The 21,570-nt window shown below is 48.0% G+C and overlaps 1 protein-coding gene across 1 annotated transcript in view; it reads left to right on the forward strand.

Moving 5' to 3' along the window:
* Positions 1-18,667, forward strand: part of ube2g2 (ubiquitin-conjugating enzyme E2G 2 (UBC7 homolog, yeast)) — a 283,623-nt gene extending 264,956 nt beyond the window's left edge. Inside the window, exons 2-4 of the mRNA XM_056610642.1 lie at positions 2,722-2,840; positions 13,543-13,683; positions 13,768-18,667. Of these exons, the coding sequence (XP_056466617.1) occupies positions 2,722-2,840; positions 13,543-13,683; positions 13,768-13,880 (373 nt within the window). The 3' untranslated portion in view covers positions 13,881-18,667. The remainder of the gene's footprint in view (positions 1-2,721; positions 2,841-13,542; positions 13,684-13,767) is intronic.
* The last annotated feature ends 2,903 nt before the right edge of the window (positions 18,668-21,570 follow it).

Genomic DNA, 21,570 nt, shown 5'->3' on the forward strand with positions numbered 1-21,570 from the left:
AAAGCTGTGTGCGCCTCCAGACGATATCATGAATCACAAACGACTTTGTCGGGTTCTGCGACGTCTCTGGTTCTTCCACTTTCACATCAACCTGAAGTCGACTGAACCGCGAGCTGCCTGCTGCCGGCTGCCCGCTGCCGGGCGATGGTGCCTCGCGGCAACCGGCGGCATGTCGCAGTTCATGTACTTCAGCGAGTCAAAGCCAAAGTTCCTATCCCCCAATTCCTTCTCAACCATGGCTCAGATAACCCCCACAACAGTCTCGTTGTGGAAATACAAGACACGTCATAGAACCGGCAAGAAACACTTGCGTTACAGTGTGTGTATTCACACACACACACACACACACACACACACACACACACACACACACACACACACACACACACACACACACACACACACACACACACACGTGGCGCTCGCACGGTCGAGTCTCATTGGCGGGCCAACGTCTCTGGGCGGGCCAGGCAGAGTAAGGGGAGGAGCTGAGATTCTTGGTGACGTCATGAATACAGACATTCCAAATCAGCACGCTTGAGCCTCCGTTTTTTCAAAGGCGAGCAGAACAGCTAGTACTCGTTTTACACCAAACGCAAGTTTTAGCCACTGGGGGACCATAGGCAGGCTAGGGGAACTCATATTTATGTTAGAAATAGATTAGATTTTCATGTCATGGGACCTTTAAACCACACAGATATATTTCAAATGAATTATGTTTACCTCAAAATAGATTGTACATGTATGAATAAATTGTTGTATACAACTCGCTGCCATGTTTGTGTATCACTTTGGTAAATGCGCGCTCTGTGCTGGGGGAGGGCTGAGCCCATTCCGAACTACGGGAGCTGAGAGGGTAGCGTTGGCGGATGTTGAAGAGAAAACTGATTTTCATTTAAACAAGTCGACGTGAGCTACACACTCGAGTTAATCGATAAAATCGGTTTATTGCCCAGCCCTAACTTGAAGTCCGGACTTGCCAAGTACGAACTTCCAAGTCCGCGAGTCCGTAGTTCGCGTATTTGGAATTGAGAATTCTGAGCTGAGTTTTGTGTTTTATTTTGAAAATTTACCGGATGCTCTATGGCTTTTACTTTTTCACTTCCTGCCCTGCTCAATCTGCTCTGTTGAAATTGACGCGGTTCAGCAACGGCTTGCAACAAAAATAGAAATGCTACGGAATGATAGCGCTGCGCCTGCGGCACGGCGAGCCGCTCCTGCGGAACGGCGAGCCACTCCTGGGACGCTGCTGAGACGTTCCGCAGCCGCTCCCGGTGGAAATGGTATCATTGATTAGAGTGGAACCTATCTATGGCGAGTGGATAGTGCCAAACCTAAAGGCCTGATTCCACCGGACGCGTTACGGCTGCGGCACGTCTTGGCCGCGGTCACCGCAGCAGATAGGTTCCACTCTAATAAATGAGACCATTTCCACCGGGCGCGGCTGCGGAACGTCTCAGCAGCGTCCCAGGAGCGGCTCGCCGTGCCGCAGCGCTATCATTCCGTAGCATTTCTATTTTTGCCGCAAGCCGTTGCTGAACCGCGTCAATTTCAACAGAGCAGATCAAGCAGGGCAGGAAGTGAAAAAGTAAAAGCCATAGAGCATCCGGCCAATTTTCAAAATAAAACACAATACTCAGCTCATGTAGCCTATCACAACTTCACATCAACATTATTACGTCATGACCGGAGGCACCAGGTCAGCAGTCAATCAATCAAAGGGTGTCAGAGGGTCGGCAACATGGACGACGAGAGTCTCATTGTCGAAGTTTTGCAACATGAAGTCATTTATGTACCAAATCATCCTTTTTATAAGGGCAATGGCCGGAAGAACAAAGCGTGGCATTTAATTGCAGTCGTTTTGGGAGTGGAAGTTGAGTACATTAGCTTTAGGATTATCGCGTGATCTCGTGATCTCGCGTGAATACGGCTGACTCGCAAGACAGCGTTGTGCTGCCGTAACGCGCCCGGTGGAAATGCAAGCAGGGCAGAGTCGCAGCCGTTCCGTGCCGCAGCCGTAACGTGGCCGTAACGCGTGCGGTGGAATCAGGCCTTAATAAAGAAGGCCATGGCCAATGGGAAGAGTGGAAAGAAAAAAGTGTTTAATTATGAAACGCCAACTATTAAATTGCAAAATTATTATTTTTTAAATAATAAAAAGTTATAATACTATATTTACTCAAGGATATCATAATATTAATGTATTTATTTTCAATGATTTATATATATTTTTGTATTTATTGTAAATGTAATGATTATTGCCAGAGGTTGCTAGACCTCTGGCAATAAGCAAAATGAACTGATCTATGTCCCAATCTTTCTTTCTCACTGTCTGTTTACCTCACTGTGTATCTGTCTGCCTACTTGTCTTTCTCCCTGTCTGTCTGCCGTACTCCATGTCTGTTTACCTAACTGTCTGGTCCGCCTATCGGTCTTTCTCCCTCCCTGGCTGTCTGGCTGTCCTTCTGTGTGTCTCCCTGTCTGTCTGTCTGTGTGTGTCTCCCTTCCTGTCTCCCTGTGGGTCTGTCTGTGTGTGTGCGTCTCCCTTCCTGTATCCCTATGGGTATTTTTGTGGGTCTGTCTGTGTGTGTGTTTCCCTCCCTTTCGGTCCGTTTGTGTCTGTCCCCCGTCCCTGTCTGTCTCCATCCCTGTCGTCTGTGTGTGTGTCTGTCTCCCTGTTTGTGGGTATGTGTGTGTGCCTCCCTCCCTGTCTGTCTCCAGGGGTCCTGAGGACACGTGTTTTGAAGGAGGAGTGTTTCCTGCTGTCCTCAGTTTCCCGTCTGACTACCCCCTCAGCCCCCCCAAGATGAGGTTTATCTGTGACATGTTCCACCCCAATAGTAAGTACTGGTCCCCCCTCACAAGGACTGGTAGACGATACAGAGTACTGGTACCCACTACAAGGACTAGTAGATGATACAGAGTACTGGTACACAATCACAAGGACTTGTAGACGATACAGAGTACTGGTCCCCCCCTCACAAGGACTAGTAGATGATACAGAGTACTGGTCCCACCTCACAAGGACTGGTAGACGATACAGAGTACTGGTATACCCGCTACAAGGACAAGTAGAAGATACAGAGTAATGTTATCCCCTCATCAAGGACTAGTAGATGATACAGAGTACTGGTACACCCTCACAAGGACTGGTAGACGATACAGAGTACTGGTACACACTCAAAAGGACTGGTAGACCATACTTGGGTTTGGTTTAGGTGTGATCATGATCCGACTCTAGGAAGCAAAACCAATCCTTTGTTGGATGAATAGACTAGTTATATTCAGAAACAATAATAATCGGCCAGGTTTTTTGGGATCTTTTCGAAGATAAAGATAAATCTGGTCCGACATAGATGAGCATTCAGGGCCAATCTAAATCTGGTCAAACTACTATTTGAAGCAGTTGATGGTGGTCGCACCAAACTGACATTTTCAACAATTCAGTGAATGCTGGAACTGATAGGAACCCTAGTACAAGCCTGGGGACCATGGATGTGTGGTTGTGGGCAGTAGTGATAATGAGCTCCTCAGGACCTCTCTGGGCTTCACAGGCTCATTGCAGGATGTCTCTGTTTGTGGATTTTGTCCAACTTGTCCCACTGACGCTCTGTAAAATGTGGATGAACTTTATATTGGACTTGAATATCCATAAACCACAGAAGACAATCATATTACTGGTACCGTGATCCACAAATATGGTGCTTGTGTGCTTTGCAAAATAATATCCACACTTACTTTCAGAACCAAATCTTTTTTATGAACTTTGAACTGTGAATCACTTGCATGCTCCTTCCCAGTTCCTGCTGACCTCTCTCTCACAGTAGGGTTCTGTCCACAGTGGCTTCAGGATGTCCACCCTAGATCCATGGGTGCACCTCCTAGTTTAGTCCCATGTGTTCCGCAGCCAAACGCATTATACGTACATAGCACACACCTCTGGATGTTGGCGAGCCGATTTACGTATTGCCACCTTCCTGCCTTGTTAAGAAAATAACAGTTTGAGTGAAATTTATTGTAAAGGCTAGAAACCGTGCTCAAATCTGCCAGTGTGAGTGTGGCCAGTCTGGCCAGGCCAGGCCAACTTGGCCACTTGGGAGAGGTGTGCTGCTACGGTACGGGCCGCCATGGTACAGATGCTAATGAGCCGACCTACGCACACACACGGCTACGCAACCTGAGCTGGATGACGTATAGTCCATGCGATGACCATGGTCATAATAAAGGCGACGAGCCTTCTTTCCCATTCAACGGTAAACATGGCGTCAAGTGGTTCAACTGTTGGTTCACGTTGGTCCCATAGAGAAGTCGAGTGTCTGTTAGCCATTTGGGCAGACGATACTATTCAGGCAGAGTTGGAGAAGACCCACAAGAAATTTGATGTATTTGGGAGAATCCACGAATCAATGACTTTATTATGGTCCATGCAGCGGACGCTTGGTGATGACGTGTTACGACGTGATGACGTATGTACAAGAGCCTACCGTGGCCCGGCCACAGTTGCGACGGCCAACGGTCACGGCCAGATGGCCTAGTGTGAGTGCAGGCCAGAGAACAACGGGGCCAGTTGAGCGCGGTTAGGTGTGAAAACGGCCAACGGCCACGGCCAGATGGCCTAGTGTGAGTGCACCCTCATAATCTAAGAAATCTGTTCCATCTCATGTGTAATATGTAAGGACATCATGTGTGAGAGATAGGTTATGTATGAAACCAACAATATTATAAAAGGCTAGATGTCTTGGCCTTTGTTCATCGTTGTGTGCAAGTTGTATTGTGTGACGGTTTTTCATCAGTTGGGTTTATGTATGAGCTGCTGTACGACAGGATCACAGAGAATATACCTTTCACTTGAAGGCCCCCCTCCCATACAGGCCACTTAACTGCAGATCACGTTGTTGATATGGTTGACTTGTGCTCCTTCACTCCAACCTCACCCCTTCATTCCACCCTCACTCCACCCTCACCCCTTCATTCCACCCTCACTCCTTCACTCCACCCGTACCCCTTCACTCCACCCTCACTCCTTTCCTCCACCCTCACACTACCCTCAATCCTCATTCCATCCTCCCTTTACCCTCACTCCTCCACTCCATCCTCACTCCTCACTCTGGAGCTCCTTCACTCCACCCTTACTCCTCACTCTGGAGCTCCTTCACTCCACCCTCACTCCTCACTCTGGAGTTCCTTCACTCCACCCTCACTCCTCACTCTGGAGTTCCTTCCCTCCACCCTCACTCCTCCCTCTGGAGTTCCTTCCCTCCACCCTCACTCCTCCCTTTGGAGCTCATTTACTCCACCCTCACTCCACCCTCACTCCTCCCTCTGGATCTCCTCCACTCCACCCTCAGTCCTCACTCTGGAGCTCCTTCACTCCACCCTCAATCTGGAGTTCCTTCCCTCCACCCTCACTCCTCCCTCTGGAGCTCCTTCACTCCACCCTCACTCCTCCATCTGGATCTCCTCCACTCCACCGTCAGTCCTCACTCTGGAGCTCCTTCACTCCACCCTCACTCCTCACTCTGGAGTTCGTTCCCTCCACACTCACTACTCCCTCTGGAGCTCCTTCACTCCACCCTCACTCTTAACTCTGGAGCTCCTTCACTCCACCCTCACTCCTTAACTCCACCCTCACTCCTGACTCACAACCGTTTGGTATTCATCCACAGTGGCGTTAGGATATCCACACATCCTTCCTCCACCATTCCCATACCATGACATCTGTTGGTTTTGTATAGAGGCCACTGTGTAAGCCAATGTGTTCACCTCATGGTTACAAGGTGGGGGCTTGAGTTTTGGAGAAACGAGTATAGCGAGTAGAGTTTAAGAGTATAGTAAAAATTGTGGATTGTGGTAAACATAACGTGATTTCTTTTCTTTTTTTCTCACTTGCTTTAATATCGCATGTCGCATTAACAAGTTTATGCAATTAATCCATCCACATTTTATAGATCTTTAATTTAAACTAATTTTAAACTTGAAGTTAAACTTGAAGTTCTGTTCTGAAAGTGATTGAAAGACAAGTTTTTTACAAGTAAAAATGTGTAGATCGTGAAATATCATTGTCTATTTCATTTTACAGAGGACATACATCCAAGTATTTGTGGATTGGGGTCTACACACTTGTTGAATTGCATGTCTTCGAAGATCAGCATGTGTTCGGGAGGAGGTGTTTTCTTGTGGCTAGAAAACTATCCACAAAGTACGAGTAGATCACACTGATCAATAGGGCTGGGCGATATGACGATATATATCGTGTGATGATATAAAAATGTCTATCGTTTCATATTATCTTCTATCGTTTATATCGTCTTGTCGCAAATCACACTCTTTACGGTAATATTTTACGTCATTTGGACGACGCTATACATTCTTCCACACGGCACATGAACGCAACACAAACAAACGATAGTTACGTATGTAACTACGGTTCTATGAATCCTGGATGACCGCCAGAGGCGGTGCTTCAAGCACTGGATTTATCCGTCTCGCGCATGCGCAGTTCGAGTACCTAATATCAACAAAGTCACCTGTGACCCCTGATGAGCTCCGGACAGCCTATATCTTCCGGTGACATCAGAGGATCTGTTCCTGCAGAATCTTCTCGCGAGTACACAAGGATTCTGAGTGACAGAGCGCTCTGGCGGTCATCCAGGATTCATAGAACCGTAGTTACATACGTAACTATCGTTCTATTTCATCCTTACTGACCGCCAGAGGCGGTGCATCAAGCACTGGATGGCTCATACCAACAAGGTCCCGAGGAACTCCAGCACCTACCTCATTGAGATTGAACAGCAGAGTCGGGCAACAGGACCACGGCCAACGGATGGGGAGTGGCAACGTTCACCCGGTAGAACCTGGAAAAGGTACATGGTGATGTCCATGATGCTGCATCGCAGATGTCTTCCAGGGGCAGGGCAGCCCATGACGTTGAGACAGCCCTGGTAGAGTGGCACCTGACCCCGGATGGCAGGGGGTGACCACCTCCTTTATAGGCATGGGTGATGACGTCCACAACCCAATGAGACAATCGCTGCTTGGAGAGAGCACAGCCCCTCCTAGGACCACCATAGCAGAGGAAGAGCTGGTCCGAGCGTCTAATGCCTGCGGTCGCAGCTACGTACGCTCTCAGAGCTCGCACAGGACACAGCAGTTTGAACCTGTCCTCCCCTTCCGAGGCGATAAATTGTGCCAGGCGGACAGGTCGGTTGAGGTTCGACGATGACAGAACCTTCGGGAGGAAAGCTGGATTCGGCCACAGGGTAACCCCTGAGCCATCCGAGTTCCACCTCAGACATGAGTCACTCACGGACAGCATGAAGCTCCCCGTCGCGCTTCGCTGACGCGATGGCGAGGAGAAAGGCAGTTTTAGTGGAGACCCACTTCAGCTCCGCCTGAGCCAGGGGTTCAAAAGGAGGCAAGCATAAAGCATCGAGCACCAGGTGCAGATCCCATGCTGGGGCACGCTGTGCTCGTGGGGGTCGTAACCGCAACGCCCCCTTCAGAAAAAGGGACACCAATCTGTGGCCCCCCACTGTGTCATTATCTACCCGAGCATGTCTCGAGGAGATGGCTGCCACGTATACCCTCAGAGTAGCTGGGGCCCGGCCGCCATCCAGGAGTGACTGGAGGAACTCCAAAATCATTGGAACTGAACAATGCACAGGGTCCTCAGCCCTGTCTGAACACCATGCCGTAAATAGCTGCCACCTATTCTCATACTGCGCCATAGAAGGCGCCCTGGCGTTCAGTATGGTATTGCAGACATCGTCTGAGCACTCAGTCAGCAGCGGGTTGGGCCCTGCAGCGGCCAGACCCATAGCTGTAGGCAACGAGGGTCGGGATGCCAGATCTTGCCCTGTAACTGTGACAGGAGATCCTTCCTGTCGGGAAGGCGCTGTGGTGAACTGCTGCAGAGCCTGCGCAGCAGTGGAAACCATGTTCTCCCTGGCCAGAAGGGGGCTACCAACAGCAGTCTGTGACCCTGCTGGAGGACCCTCTGTAGCGTCGGAAAAATCAGAGGGATTGGTGGATAGGCATAGAGGGGACCCTCTGGCCAATCGTAGGCGAGAGCATCCTGACCCAGAGGGCTGCTCTCCTCTGCCCAGGAGAACCACAGGGGGCAATGGGTCGACTCCTTTGTGGCAAAAAAAAACTATGCTCTGCGATGGCACCAGGCAACTCTTCGTGAGATTCACCCGGAGACCCAGACGGGCCACATGGGAGAGAAGAAGTGTCGTGTCCAGGGCCACCTGAGACTGGGATGGTGCACAGATGAGCCAGTCGTCCAGATATGGCAGGATCTTCATGCCCCGCGACTGTAGGGGTGAGAGGGCTGCCGCCACACACCTGGTGAACACCCGTGGGGAAAGGGAGAGGCCAAACGGGAGCACCCTGAACTGAAAACAACGCCCCTGGAAAGCAAACCGCAGAAACTGTCTGTGGTGCGGTGCTATGGGAACGTGAAAGTAGGCATCCTTCAGGTCTACTAATGTAAACCACTCCCCCCTGGCAACAGTACGCAGAACCTCTGCGGTGCTCAGCATGTGGAACCTCAGGATCTTCAGGAACCTGTTTAGGCCCCTCAAGTCGAGGATAGGACGGAGTCCGCCGTCTTTCTTTGCTACCAGAAAATAAGTTGAGTAGAACCCCCCGGGTTGCAACAGGGGATCTACTGGCTCGATGGCACCCTTGTCCAGGAGGGCGGAAAGCTCCTGGGTGAGGGCTTGGGCTTTGGCCGGGTCGTGTATGATGGTCATCTTGACCCGGCCACAGGCTGGGGGCCGGCGTCGGAACTGAAGTTTGTACCCATGGGTCAAGGTGGAAAGCACCCACGGGTCCCTGGTGGAAGCAGCCCAATAGCTGAGTTGCTGCTGGGAAAAACATTAGACGACCGGCCCCTGATCCTCAACGCCGGGTCCCCCGACCTCTAAAGGTCCTGGGGGAACGACGTGCAGCATATGGGACCTGAGGCTGCCCCGAGGGCAGCCGCTCAGGGGCCCGAAAGGCCTGTGCCTGCTGCTGAGCAGGCTGTGGACGTGGGCGCTGAGCCCTAAGGTAGCCACTGGGGTGAGCCTGTGGGTGATAGCTGCGCTGTGGGGCAGCTGAAGAAACTCTAGGCCTGCTAGGAGGAGGCACACTCCTTTGAAGCACAGATAGATGCTCGCGAGTCTTCCTGGCCTGGACTGTTCGCTCAAGCGCTTCTAGAGCTGCAGAGCCAAACAGCTCCCCAGGTTCAACTGGAACACTGCGGAGGGTTCTCCTGCACGCCTCAGCGAGAGGAGACTGTGCCAACCAAACCTGGCGGCGAGCCTGGACGAGAGTGGACATCACCCGCCCCAACTCTCTGGACATCAGTGCGAACGCCTGCAAAGAAGCGTCACTGAAATCGTGGGCCGGAGCACCCACTGCAACCTCCTGCAGGGATGCTGACAGAGCGAGCATCAGGTGGGACATAGAATTGCCTATGCGTCCCATGCGTGCCGCTGCGTCATAGGCTTTGGAGAGCAGGTCATCCGTAACCTGACACTGGGGACGAGGACACCTCGCATCCGGTCTTAGAGCCTCATCAGGCGAGACAATTAAAGCGGCTATGGTCGGCTCAACTGCTGGCATGCGGTCCAAGCCAAACTTGGGTGCATCCTGCATGGCTGCCAGTGACCGACCGTCGGATGTTGCATGAGAGTGGGCTCTAGGATCCCTCCAGCATGCATGCAACTCCCTCAGATACTCCTCCGATGGAGGCACGGTAAAACTGGCGGGGGCTGGGCCACGCCTGAAGAAAGCACTGGCCGGAGCCGGCTGCGCTTGCGGCACGTCTAGCTGCAGACTGGCCAGGGCCATACGAATGATGGCTCCCATTGAGTTGTCCTCAGAAGCACTAGTAGAGCTGCGGGTCGAAGGACGGGAGCACGCTGCGGAGGCACGGGAGGCTGCGTCCTGTAGGACCCCATCCGGCTCGTATTCAGCAAACTCGGCAGCTGACGCTGCCAGAGAAAGCACATCTTCCTCCGGCTCCAAGGTGGCTGCCGGAGGAGCAAGGGCACCTGGCCCCCCTGCACCAGTCCCAGCCTGAAAGGCTAGGAAGAGGCACTTCATGCTTTCGAGCTCTGCCGTCAATTGGCCTACCTTGGAGGCAAGCCCGGACTCCCTAACCTTCTTCCTAGAAGTGGGGCCTGCGGTCACCGCAGCCCGACGTTGTGAGCAACCATCCTGGGCTGGATTACGTCGCTGGGCTGGGGGCAACAGTTCGGGGGGCGAAACAAGGCCCAACCGTTGTTCCACCTCAGCTAATCTAGCAACTCTAACTGCCCGAGGCATAAAACTGCAGTTCATGCAGGGATCATCTGAAAGACCCTCCTTCAGATGCCCGAGGCCAAGACATGAGGGACACAACTCATGGCCATCCTCAATCTGCAGAGGAGCCATACAGGCCGAGCATGAGTGGTCGCCAACCATGTTGACAACCAGAAAAAATAACACTGTATAAAGCAAGAAACAATAGACACTGGGAGAGGGGGCGAAAACACAACCTTCACCAATGGATATATGAACAGAAAAAAACCCAGACAAGTTGGCCTCAGCGGGAACGCTGCTACCAACTACAGTCACACCTCTGCTGGGAGCGGGAGCGAGAGCACTGCCTTCACCAGTTGAGGGTAGCGGTCAGAACGAAACGTAGATAATAATAAGTGCAGTATAAATGCCGGGAGAGGGAGCGAAAGCACAGCCTTCACTGACAAATATTGGCGGGATAACAGCCCAGACAGTTAGCCTCAGCGGGAGCACTGCTACTAACTACAAGGCTAAATATAACTATAAATGCTGGGAGCGGGAGCGAAAAACACTGCCTTCACCAGTTAACACAAAGCGGGCACAACCGAGTTGGCACCGAGGTAAAATGTACCTAAGCCGGGAGTGGGAGCGCACACACTGCCGTCACCAATAGCAACGATACACAACTTGAAATTAAGTGATAAGCGCAATACAAACGCCGGCAGAACTTAAATGATAAGCGCAGTACAAACGCCGGGAGAGGGAGCGGGTACACTGCCTTCACCGAAACATGAAATTATAACAAAGTAAATTTATACAGCCGAGGGAGATGCGTTCCACGCAATCCGAACCTCTCGGCGGGTCCGTTGCGGCCTTTAGAGGGTGAGCAGCTCACGGCTCTGACAATATGTCGCAAGGCCACCAGCAACGAACGATCAATGATAATAATAGCCAATTAGCTTTTAGATTAGCAAGGTGATACGATACCTGCGAAGCGAGAAGATGAAAGGAACAGATCCTCTGATGTCACCGGAAGATATAGGCTGTCCGGAGCTCATCAGGGGTCACAGGTGACTTTGTTGATATTAGGTACTCGAACTGCGCATGCGCGAGACGGATAAATCCAGTGCTTGAAGCACCGCCTCTAGCGGTCAGTAAGGATGAAATAGAACATGGAGGAGAGTGAACGTGACAATTCTGAATAGGAGAAGGACTCCCACGACCAGCCAAGACAAAGTGAGGTCATACCTAAAAGAGGGGCTACGAAATAGGCCTTTCCATGTGGTCACTTTATATAAACTACCGTAATTTTCGGACTATAAGACGCGCCTTTTTTTTCTTATTTTTCGATTCTGCGGCTTATATAACGGTGCGGCAGAGGACAGCTGATTTGGAACGGAACAACAGCTGTTCGCTTTCAAGGAGAAAAACTAAGGAACTTCAACCTACTTAGGCCTACTAATTAACCTTCAAAAGCTATTAAATCTTCAACAAAATATGCAGATACTGTCAAAATCGGTTCCAGGGAGTATATAGGGATTATTAATGTTGTTTTTGATGGTGTTTTTTTCTGGAACGAGTATTCGAATATTCGCTCGGAAAAACCAACGTGTATTTAAAGCCTGAAAAATGGCATTTGGGCCAGCCCTAATGGTAATTAAACATTAAAACACCTGTGGTTTATAGTCCAGTGCGGCTTATGTACACATCATTCAATTTAGGTGCTGCGGCTTATACTCCGGTGCGCCTTATAGTGCGGAAAATACGTTATTTATTCATTGAATTCACAGAAAATGTGCTATATCGTGATATATATCGTTATCGGAATATGAATGACCTATATCGGGATATTATATTTTGGTCATATCGCCCAGCCCTACTGATCAAGTACAAGTACACACTCTACAGCTCTAGTTGTACACACTAATGTTAGTGTTGTTGTATTCAGGTTACTCGTGTGTCTAGGTACGTGGGATGACATCATGGTTGTAAAGGGTTAGCCTGCAGTTAGCCCTGTGGAGACTGTCATTAAGCAGGTTCCCTGTGCTATGCTAACCATAGGGCCGGTCTGAGCGTGTTCCCGATAAGAGCAAGATGACATGATGACGGTGGTCAGCAACACCGTCATCATCATTACCGGGCCTCCTTCACACACCCATAAGGGGGAACACACAGCTCACATTGACAAATGGTCTCCAACCTTCATTCCTGAACATTAGCTCCAGGGGGGTATATCCTGCTCACATCAGATTGTGATGACGTGGTGGTGATGAGGATGGTGATACCGGTGATGATGATTTCATTATATTGATACTGAATAATGTGTTATTGAGCATATTGGATGGCAGGTTGTGAATCTCTTTTAGTGATAATAGACTGTGTTGGAAATGAAGTGCGAGGTTCTTACCTTGTAATTAAATACAGTTGTTTACGGCTCAACATGTATGATTTGTTCCCGCTATTATAAGCAGTGAAGCTGCTCACTATTCTATGGAGAACTTCTTTGCCGTTGCAGTTAAGATATATGCATATCTTTACTGACCTGATGCTGAGGAATCCATTGCTTGCTCTCTCTGCCCGCCAGGCTCTGCCTGTTAGTTCTCTACTGACCAGCCACCACTCATGGGCTAGGATCAGGCTGCTCCGTACCTATTTTAGTCCATCTCGTATATTAACCAGTTAAATGGGTACCTACAATATTCAGTTCTAGTATTGATGATCATGGGAAGGTTCCAGTTCATCTAAAGGGTGTGCATCTCTACAATTACAATTAGGGCATTTAGCAGACGCTTTTATCCAAAGCGACTGACATCGGATAATACACACATTGACACACCGACGGCAGTGTCAACCATGCAAGGCGACAGCCAGCTCGTCAGGATCAGTTAGGGTTAAGTGCCTTGCTTAGGGACACATCAACACTCAGCTAGGAGGAGCTGGGGATCGAACTAGCAACCTGAGCTATGCTGACCCATCTCTAGTACTGATGATCATGGGTATGTTCTAGTTTATCCACAGGGTGTGTATCTCTAGTAGTGGTGATCATGGGTATTTTCCAGTTTATCTACAGGGTGTGTAACTCTAGTAGTGATGATCATGGGTATGATCCAGTTTATCCACAGGATGTGTATCTCTAGTAGTGATGATCATGGGTATGTTCTAGTTTATCCACAGGGTGTGTATCTCTAGTAGTGATGATCATAGGTATGTTCCAGTTTATCCACAGGGTGTGTATCTCTAGTAGTGATGGTCATGGGTATGTTCCAGTTTATCCAGACGGCCGGGTGTGTATCTCCATCCTGCACGCCCCGGGTGACGACCCCATGGGCTACGAGAGCAGTGCTGAGAGATGGAGCCCAGTGCAGAGTGTGGAGAAGATTCTGCTGTCTGTGGTCAGCATGCTGGCAGGTACCTACCTACCGGTCTGTCTGCCTGTCTGTCTGTGGACAGCATGCTAGACGGTCCCCCTCTTGAATGTGTGACTGTCTTTAGAGCCCAACGATGAGAGCGGTGCCAACGTGGACGCGTCTAAGATGTGGAGAGAAGACCGCCTGCAGTTCAACCAGCTGGCCCAGCAGGTGGTCCGCAGGTCCCTGGGCCTCTAGACATGAGGTCATCAGCCTGTGTGTGTGTGTGTGTGTGTGTGTGTGTGTGTGTGTGTGTGTGTGTGTGTGTGTGTGTGTGTGTGTGTGTGTGTGTGTGTGTGTGTGTGTGTGTGTGTGTGTGTGTGTGTGTGTGTGTGTGTGTGTGTGTGTTAAAGAACTGCTTCAGAGACTCAGTATTAGAGGAGCAGTTTAACTCAAGCCACACCCCTTCCCATTTTGCACCAATGAGGACAGAGATACAGCTTTCAATTCATGAGCCTATCGATGGCCCCCATTGTGATGAACTCACTGGTCACCTCTTCATTCAATCAATAAACTAAATGAATACTACAAATACCTCTTACCTCTTTTAGTGTGCATGCGTTTCTTTGTGTCTGTGTAAGAAACTACTGGTATATGTGTTTTTTTCAACCTTGTGGATAAACACCAGGTTTCTCCTTGCTAGGTGCTACTGTAGCAAGCTTACTGTACGTCCACACCAGAAGCGAATTGAGCGACCAAATCGCTGGAAGTCATTCACTTTCTATGGGCAAGAGCGACCAAAGCGACCAACGCTACCAGCGGCCAAAGTTCAGCGACCAGAGCGTCAAAAGAAAGTTGAAAACGTTTTAACTTTATGCAAATGACGCGCTTCAGCGGCCAAACACTGACAGCCAATCGGAATGTAGACGCTCTTCGCTTGCGTGGATCCCAAGGAACACCGGCAGGCACTTTGGTTCCTACCTACCTTTATTCACTCACTGAACAAAATGTCGGCTGAAGTATTAATCGCGGCTGTAACTGGGCACCCGGTGTTGTACGACCCAACCCTTTTTCAGTTCAGAGATCGAAACGCCATAGTGGTTTGGATACCAAGTGATGATAAGCGGGAGTATTTATACATACGTTCGTATTTAAGCGGGAATCATTTTCATTTGCTCTCCATGCCACCAATCTAACCAACCAATCGCGTGTAGCATGCTTTAAACAAAACCAAAAAAGTTTTTGAAATCGTCACATAAACAAACTAATCGACAAGACGAGGGATACATGACAAGGGATATATCTCTTGTCTTTTATCCCTCTATTCCCCACTATTCACGGAGCCTGAGGTGAATAATTGTTAATTAAATAGTCTAGATAGATAGATAGCCTCGTCAAGTCTTTATTAATACCAAACGACACAAATCGTCGGGAATCCATTTAGGTGGTTCGGCCCACACAGGACAGTGGCGCCTCCAGAAAATTATTCCAGGGGTGGCCAGTGGGGGCCACAGCAAATCTTAGGGTGGCATACTAAAAAAAACAAAAAACATAACCCAATTTAAAGGTTGGGTATGGGATTTGCGAAACGCCAGCAGATTTTGAAAATACACAACTCAAATGGTCCTACCCCCTCTCCTTCAACGCTGACTCTGACTCCACCCATTCCAAGTACCTGGACGCTAGGGATGGGCAAAATGATTCTTTTCCGGGAACTAGTTCTTTCAGTTCAGTTCACTATAACGATTCGTTTATTTGATTCGTTCGTTTTGATTCGTTCGTTACGTCAGATTACATCTTAAAAAAAATAAAAAATAAAAAAACGTATTTTTATAAAAAAAAATTTTTTAAATTGGTCATGGGTCCGGATAGGACCGTCAAGACCGCAGTCCGCAGTTTGCAGATGCCTGCTATTTAGTATGTCCAACGTCCCACCAATATTTATACCTCTTACTTACTCTATATTTCATTCATGGTTTTACATTTATAATTTTATTTTACTTTACATTTAATTCTTCATTGTTCAGGCATTACCGAACTTGCATGGTCATAAATAAAAAATACGAACTGCAGTTTAATTTCTTTGTTTGTTCTAAAGTTGACGTAGAATGGAGCAAAGACTCCTGGGATTGGGAAATGCGTTTATCCAATAAACAGATGGAGGTCAAGTCTATTTTCGAAAAAATGTAGGGGGATATATGAGTCGAATGGTATGACCCAAGATACGTCAGACAGAGAAAGCGCGCATATTCGACGGTACCGCCTTGTCATTGGTTTACCCAGGTGCCATTCCAACACCATTGCTACCTCTCATTGGCTGAATCTTTGAGAAAGTTGTAGACTCAATCAATGGAAGTCGCGGGGAGACGGAGCTCTGTTCGTTTGTATATTTTATTTACGTGACCATATGTTTGGTTTATGTTAAAAAAAAAGAATCAAAGAACCAGTTCTTCTTGTTTTGGGGAACCAGTTCTTGTCGTTCACGTTCGGGATTCGTTCGTTGTAACGAATCAGTCGCGACCGACACATCCCTACTGGACGCGCAATCATGCACGAGCGCGAACAGAGATGCGCGAGAGCGAGCCAGGCTAGCGTAGGTTTTCGTTTAACAACATGGCACTACATTCAGCTGTAAATTGCACCCAGTACCGCGGGAAGTAGGGGTGCTGGGGGTGCTGCAACACCCCCTGTCCGAGGCCCTGTCTTATCACAGAAAACGATCATTTCTAAAAACAAGTGAATCCACAAGGGTAACCGCTACACCCAAATTCAGTTGTGGGGACTGTAAAGCATCAGACAGATACTTAATCTTACCAAAAACTTGTGTCATTGTCAGAAGGAGGGCAATGAACTGGAGATCTATTTGTGCCAACAGACCTCTTGCTTCAGTAGCCCTGTCACCATTTCTCTCTTCAGAGTCTTTTCAGTAGGCACATGATAGCCGGCAGTCTATCCTTAACCGTTTTGCATGCATTGTACCGACATGCCCACCGTGTCTCTATCAGTCTTTGTAATTCTCTTGGTGCCCCCTGATACATTTCTCTCTGTACCTCTAGCCACTTTTGATGTACATGGGACCCTGACACAAAAACATAGAGCCTCTGCAAAAGAGAAAAAAAACAATCTGCTTCATTGAGGCATTTCACACTGTCAACTAATACCAAATTGAAGCAGTGTGCATTGCAGTGCACATAGAAGGCTAATGGGGCCTCTGCCTTAATCCGTGCCTGGACACCTGTGTTTTTCCCACTCATGACAGAGGCCCCATCATAACCCTGTCCTACTAAGTGATTTCTGTAATCAAGTCCATACTTTTGCATTAATTGTATAATTTTCTGTGAAAGTGATGCAGCATCCAGGCGCTCTGGAGCTTCGAAGGCCAGAAAGCTTTCCAATATAGAGCCGTTATAGTAGTACCTAATTACAAAGGACATCTGTTCCTTCTTACTGATATCTTTTGTTTCATCAACCATAATGCTGAAGGCCTCACTTTGAGCAACTTCATTAATTATAGAGTTGCGCACCATTTCTGCTAGGCAGTCCAGCATTTCGTTTTGAGTTCCGTGACCCAAGTGGCATTCTTTTGACTTTTCATTTTTTTATCCACTAATTTGTCATGTTTGGCCACCAGTTCCATGATGGTGAGGAAATTTCCTCTGTTTTCACCATGTTTCTCATCATGAGCTCTTTGAGCAATATTCTGTGTTGCAGTTAGAAGTAGGGTGTCACCTATAGTTTTAACATATTCACGGTTCTCTTTGATTAATTGTTCATGTCCTGAGCTCAGGGAGGCAGAGATGCTTTGTGGCATTTGGTCTTTCTTTATTATCCAGGAAAACATGGCATTTCTATGGGATTCTGATTTTGCATGTGCAGCAAATCCACCATCTCTGAATGTAGCTTTCTTCCAGTGCTTAAACCCTTCCGCTGTATATGCAGAATCCCTTGAAGAGGGAAGACTGAAATGCCGACAGGCATAACAGAAGGCAGCGTCTTTACTTTGGGAGTACTCAAGCCATTTATGGACAGTGTACCAGTCTTTTGCCGCTTTTCCACCTGCACATGTAGCTCGACTCGACACGACACGACTCGACACGACTCGACACGGTAGCAGCGCGGGTGCTTTTCCACCGCAAATAGTACCTCCGCGACGTGGGCGGGGTCGTTTGCGCGAAAGGGCCGTGACGTATTTTTGTACGCGACGCAAACAACACCTACGTAACCCACACATGGACAGAACCCACATAACAACAATGGAGAACATCGATGCGATGGTATTCGTGTTCGTATTATTAGCTGGCATGTTGAAGAAGTGGAATATGTTGGCTGCGGCGCTACTATGGCTGTTCTATCGTTACCAGCATGGTTGCCATGTCGCTCTCGTGACTTCGTCACACTCTCTGGCCAATCAGTGGCCGGCCGTCTGCCGACGTCACCTTTTAGCATCGGCTCAGCCGCTTGGAACCTAGAGCGAGGCGGTACTAGAAAAAGCAGCCACTTGAGGTACTAGATCGCGGTGGAAACGCAAAAAAGGCGAGCTGAGTCGAGTCGAGTCGAGTCGTGTCGAGCTGGTACCATGCAGTGGAAAAGCGGCATTTGATGAAGCTCCTTCTTTGACCGCCTACAAGGGTCCGAGGGAAGAATCTGAGCTGTGGTTGTTTGGGTCCTTCTGCTCTTGACTGGGATATATCTAGGATGAATCACAAGGGAAATTATCACTTTGATTACTAAAAAGAAGCATAAGAATACATTCCTCCAGATCAACCACCGATTTACTGTACAACAGAACATGAATATGTAATAACTCATAATTCAAAGTTGACAAGCTAAAGCAATATATTTATCTCTACATTGGTATTGGTATACATTGGTCTGACATCAATTTTAGGTTCTGGACCATTTAATTTACACTACTCCAGATCACTTAACCTCAGTAGCATTTTATACTGACAAAAAGTTCACATGCTACACCCATGTATAATCTTCCTCATATTCAACTGCAAATCTACCCTCTCCCCTGTGGATTTCATACACTCAGCCGACGATAGAATTCACAATTTTAAGGTCATGATCAGGGGCGGCCCCAGCACATTTGGCGCTCTAGGCGAGGGGGGGGGGATATGAAGCGATTGTTGACGGGGGGGGGGGGGGGGGGGGGGGGGTGTGAAGCGATTGTTGAGGGGGTGAGGGGGGGTGAAGCGATTGTTGACGGGGGGGGGGGGTGGGGGGGTTGTTGGCGGGGAAACGTGGCCAATAATTGATTAATTTTTTTTTTTTTTTCGGGCGCATTTTATATTTTGCGCTCCCCCTCTAGATGGCGCTCCCCCTCTAGATGGCGCTCTAGGCGGCCGCCTAACCCGCCTGTAGGGAAGGCCGCCCCTGGTCATGATACAATATAATATTTTGCAGTTGCAGAAATATTGAAAATAATTAAAATGTGTCAGAGCTGCCACTAAAATAGTAACCAACCCATTTTCAAATAAAAATGAATGTAGAGAATTGTAATGGACCAAACCTGTGATTAAAACAAATGCAAACAAATGCATACGCCTATTGGTCACCTGACTTTGCCATATTGTCAGCTGACTGTCAAAGTAGGGTGAGCTAATTGACATAAGCTGTGTTCGAAATCGTTCCCTATCATTTTGTAGGGTGTTCGAAATCTCAGTGGTCCACTATATAGGGCACTATATAGTGGACTTAAAATAGGGTACATACGATGTTCCCTATGTTACTCCCGTATACCACAATGCAATGCGGCTGTGTTTTTCCGGAGGAGAAGAAGAAGCTGAATAACCGCGAAAACTAATACATTTAATGATGGAGTCTCCGGCTTTCGTTTAGAAATGTCAACAATTTATTTGGGATTTAACATAGAATATTTAACATTCAACATCAATACAACCTCCAGCTTTCCTCGTGAGTGCCTGGTATGTTTACATGATGTGGGCGCATCTGTCTGCGTCACACAAATACCCGGCGCATTTACTGACGCAAATGACGTTTAGAAATGTTCAGCGTAGTGTCCGAATTCTCGTTCCCTATTCCCTATATAGTGCACTAAATCATATACACTATATAGGGAATAGGGAACGAGTGTATAGGGAACGATTTCGAACACAGCTATTGTTTGACTGTAGGATAGGCCAATAGGCTCTGTGCACAACTCTAGAAGCGAACTTCCGGTGTCGCCGGGTGTCGGCATACTAGTTTCCGGTCTACTTCCCGTATCAGTTACCACGGCAACTATAAATAGTAAAAAGATGGAAAACCCAACCAAACAACGGAAATTTAATGTTAGAAGACTTCACAAGCTTCAACGGAATGAAGGCGGATCAAACCAACACTGCTGTGTACCGTTGTGCTCAGCTTCCAGCCGGTAACACGGGCTGGTGTGTGGGAGGCTGGGAGCGAAGAGAGAGACCGGCGAGTCCCGTGCCTTGCTCCGACCCCGAAGAGCCTGAGCTACCCGTTCCGATGGTCTTAGACCATGAGTACAGTGCTACTAGTACAGTGTGTGTTGACCGTGAGCACTACAGTGCTATACAAAAAGAGACATTTGTGGAGTTTGAGGCAATGTGAAGCTGGTGTGTTTGTGTCTGTGTGCGGCTCGTGTGCTTGCACTGTGTTGGGGCCGTGGTGGGCGCTCTCGGCTGGAGCTTTCTGCGTGTTGTGGTGGCTGACGAGGAAAGTGCGCTTGTGTGTACATTTGTGCTGTTTTTTTAATTATACATGTTTGTATTGATTATTTGATTAAACATATGACCTCAGCTAAATCCCCCCACGGACACTGTTATAAAAGAAACAGGCGTATAACGGTTTGTTTATAACGGTTGGTTTATCGCTAGCTTTAACATACACTCAAGCTGTGAGGCTTCTCTGATTTCTTCATGGACCTGTGGCACAATGCTCTGATAATCACCTCCGATGTTCCCTTATCTTTGCTAGACACTGAAAAAATGGACACACGTTGGTACAGTTAGTACTACAACGGACAGTTAAGTGTTTTAAATACAGAAAAAAAATGTTGTCGCTAAAAAATGTTCACTAAAAAGCCGGTAGTCTGTCACCTACCCTCAAAGTTACGCAAATAACTCGAAATATAGAGCTTAAATCATTTTTCCCGCTTGCTTGTAGGGGCAAGGGAACTAGCACCAACAATGCGGTGAACAACGTTAACATTTATTGTCGGTAGGTCTTGGAGACATCTAGAAAAGCCAGACATGTTCACGCTATGGACTGGGTCAGTAAGTAGACCGGAAACTAGAATGCCGACACCGTCAGTTGACTTCCGGGTTCTAGTGCACAGAGCCTATTGGACTACTCTGGGTCAGAACTTCTGACCAAAAACATGTAGCCTAATATTTTTTTTGGGAGGCCATGTAGCCTTTTTCATTTCCATAAAGGACAAATTGAAGCGTCTGGCATTTAGGTAATTTAGAGAAAACCCATGACCGCAAGATAACGTAACTTTACATAACAATAAATGCTACACGCAACATGGTTCTCTGAACGGTGTCAACGTGTCAACAGTCTTTGTGGGTGTTCTACAGTGTTGGATTAATTTACGTGACGGTCGTAGCCTACAGAGAGGGCGAACGACTTTGAACATATTCAGGGTGAGTTTATGTTAACGTGCGCCTTTTAGCCTGCCAAGGTTTAGCGTTTAGTGTTTAGCTAATGGGTTCACACGGAAGAGGAGTTTGTTCAGCCTATTCCTCAGTTTGTTCCGCCTATAACTCTGATTCTGTCCGTCTGTCAGTAAGCCTGACAGTTTCCTAGGCCACCTAATTTATGGCTTGCTTATCAAAAAAAAAAAAAGATTAAATAAATAAATACACGTAGCCTATTGAGATTCATTTTCTTCTCAACCGAAATGAATCCTCAGGCATTCCTATCAAACTTTCGCATTCCTGGTATATTGAAACATGATGCCATTACATTACTG

The sequence above is a fragment of the Gadus chalcogrammus genome, chromosome 16 (assembly GCF_026213295.1).
Source record: "Gadus chalcogrammus isolate NIFS_2021 chromosome 16, NIFS_Gcha_1.0, whole genome shotgun sequence".
NCBI lineage: Eukaryota > Metazoa > Chordata > Actinopteri > Gadiformes > Gadidae > Gadus > Gadus chalcogrammus.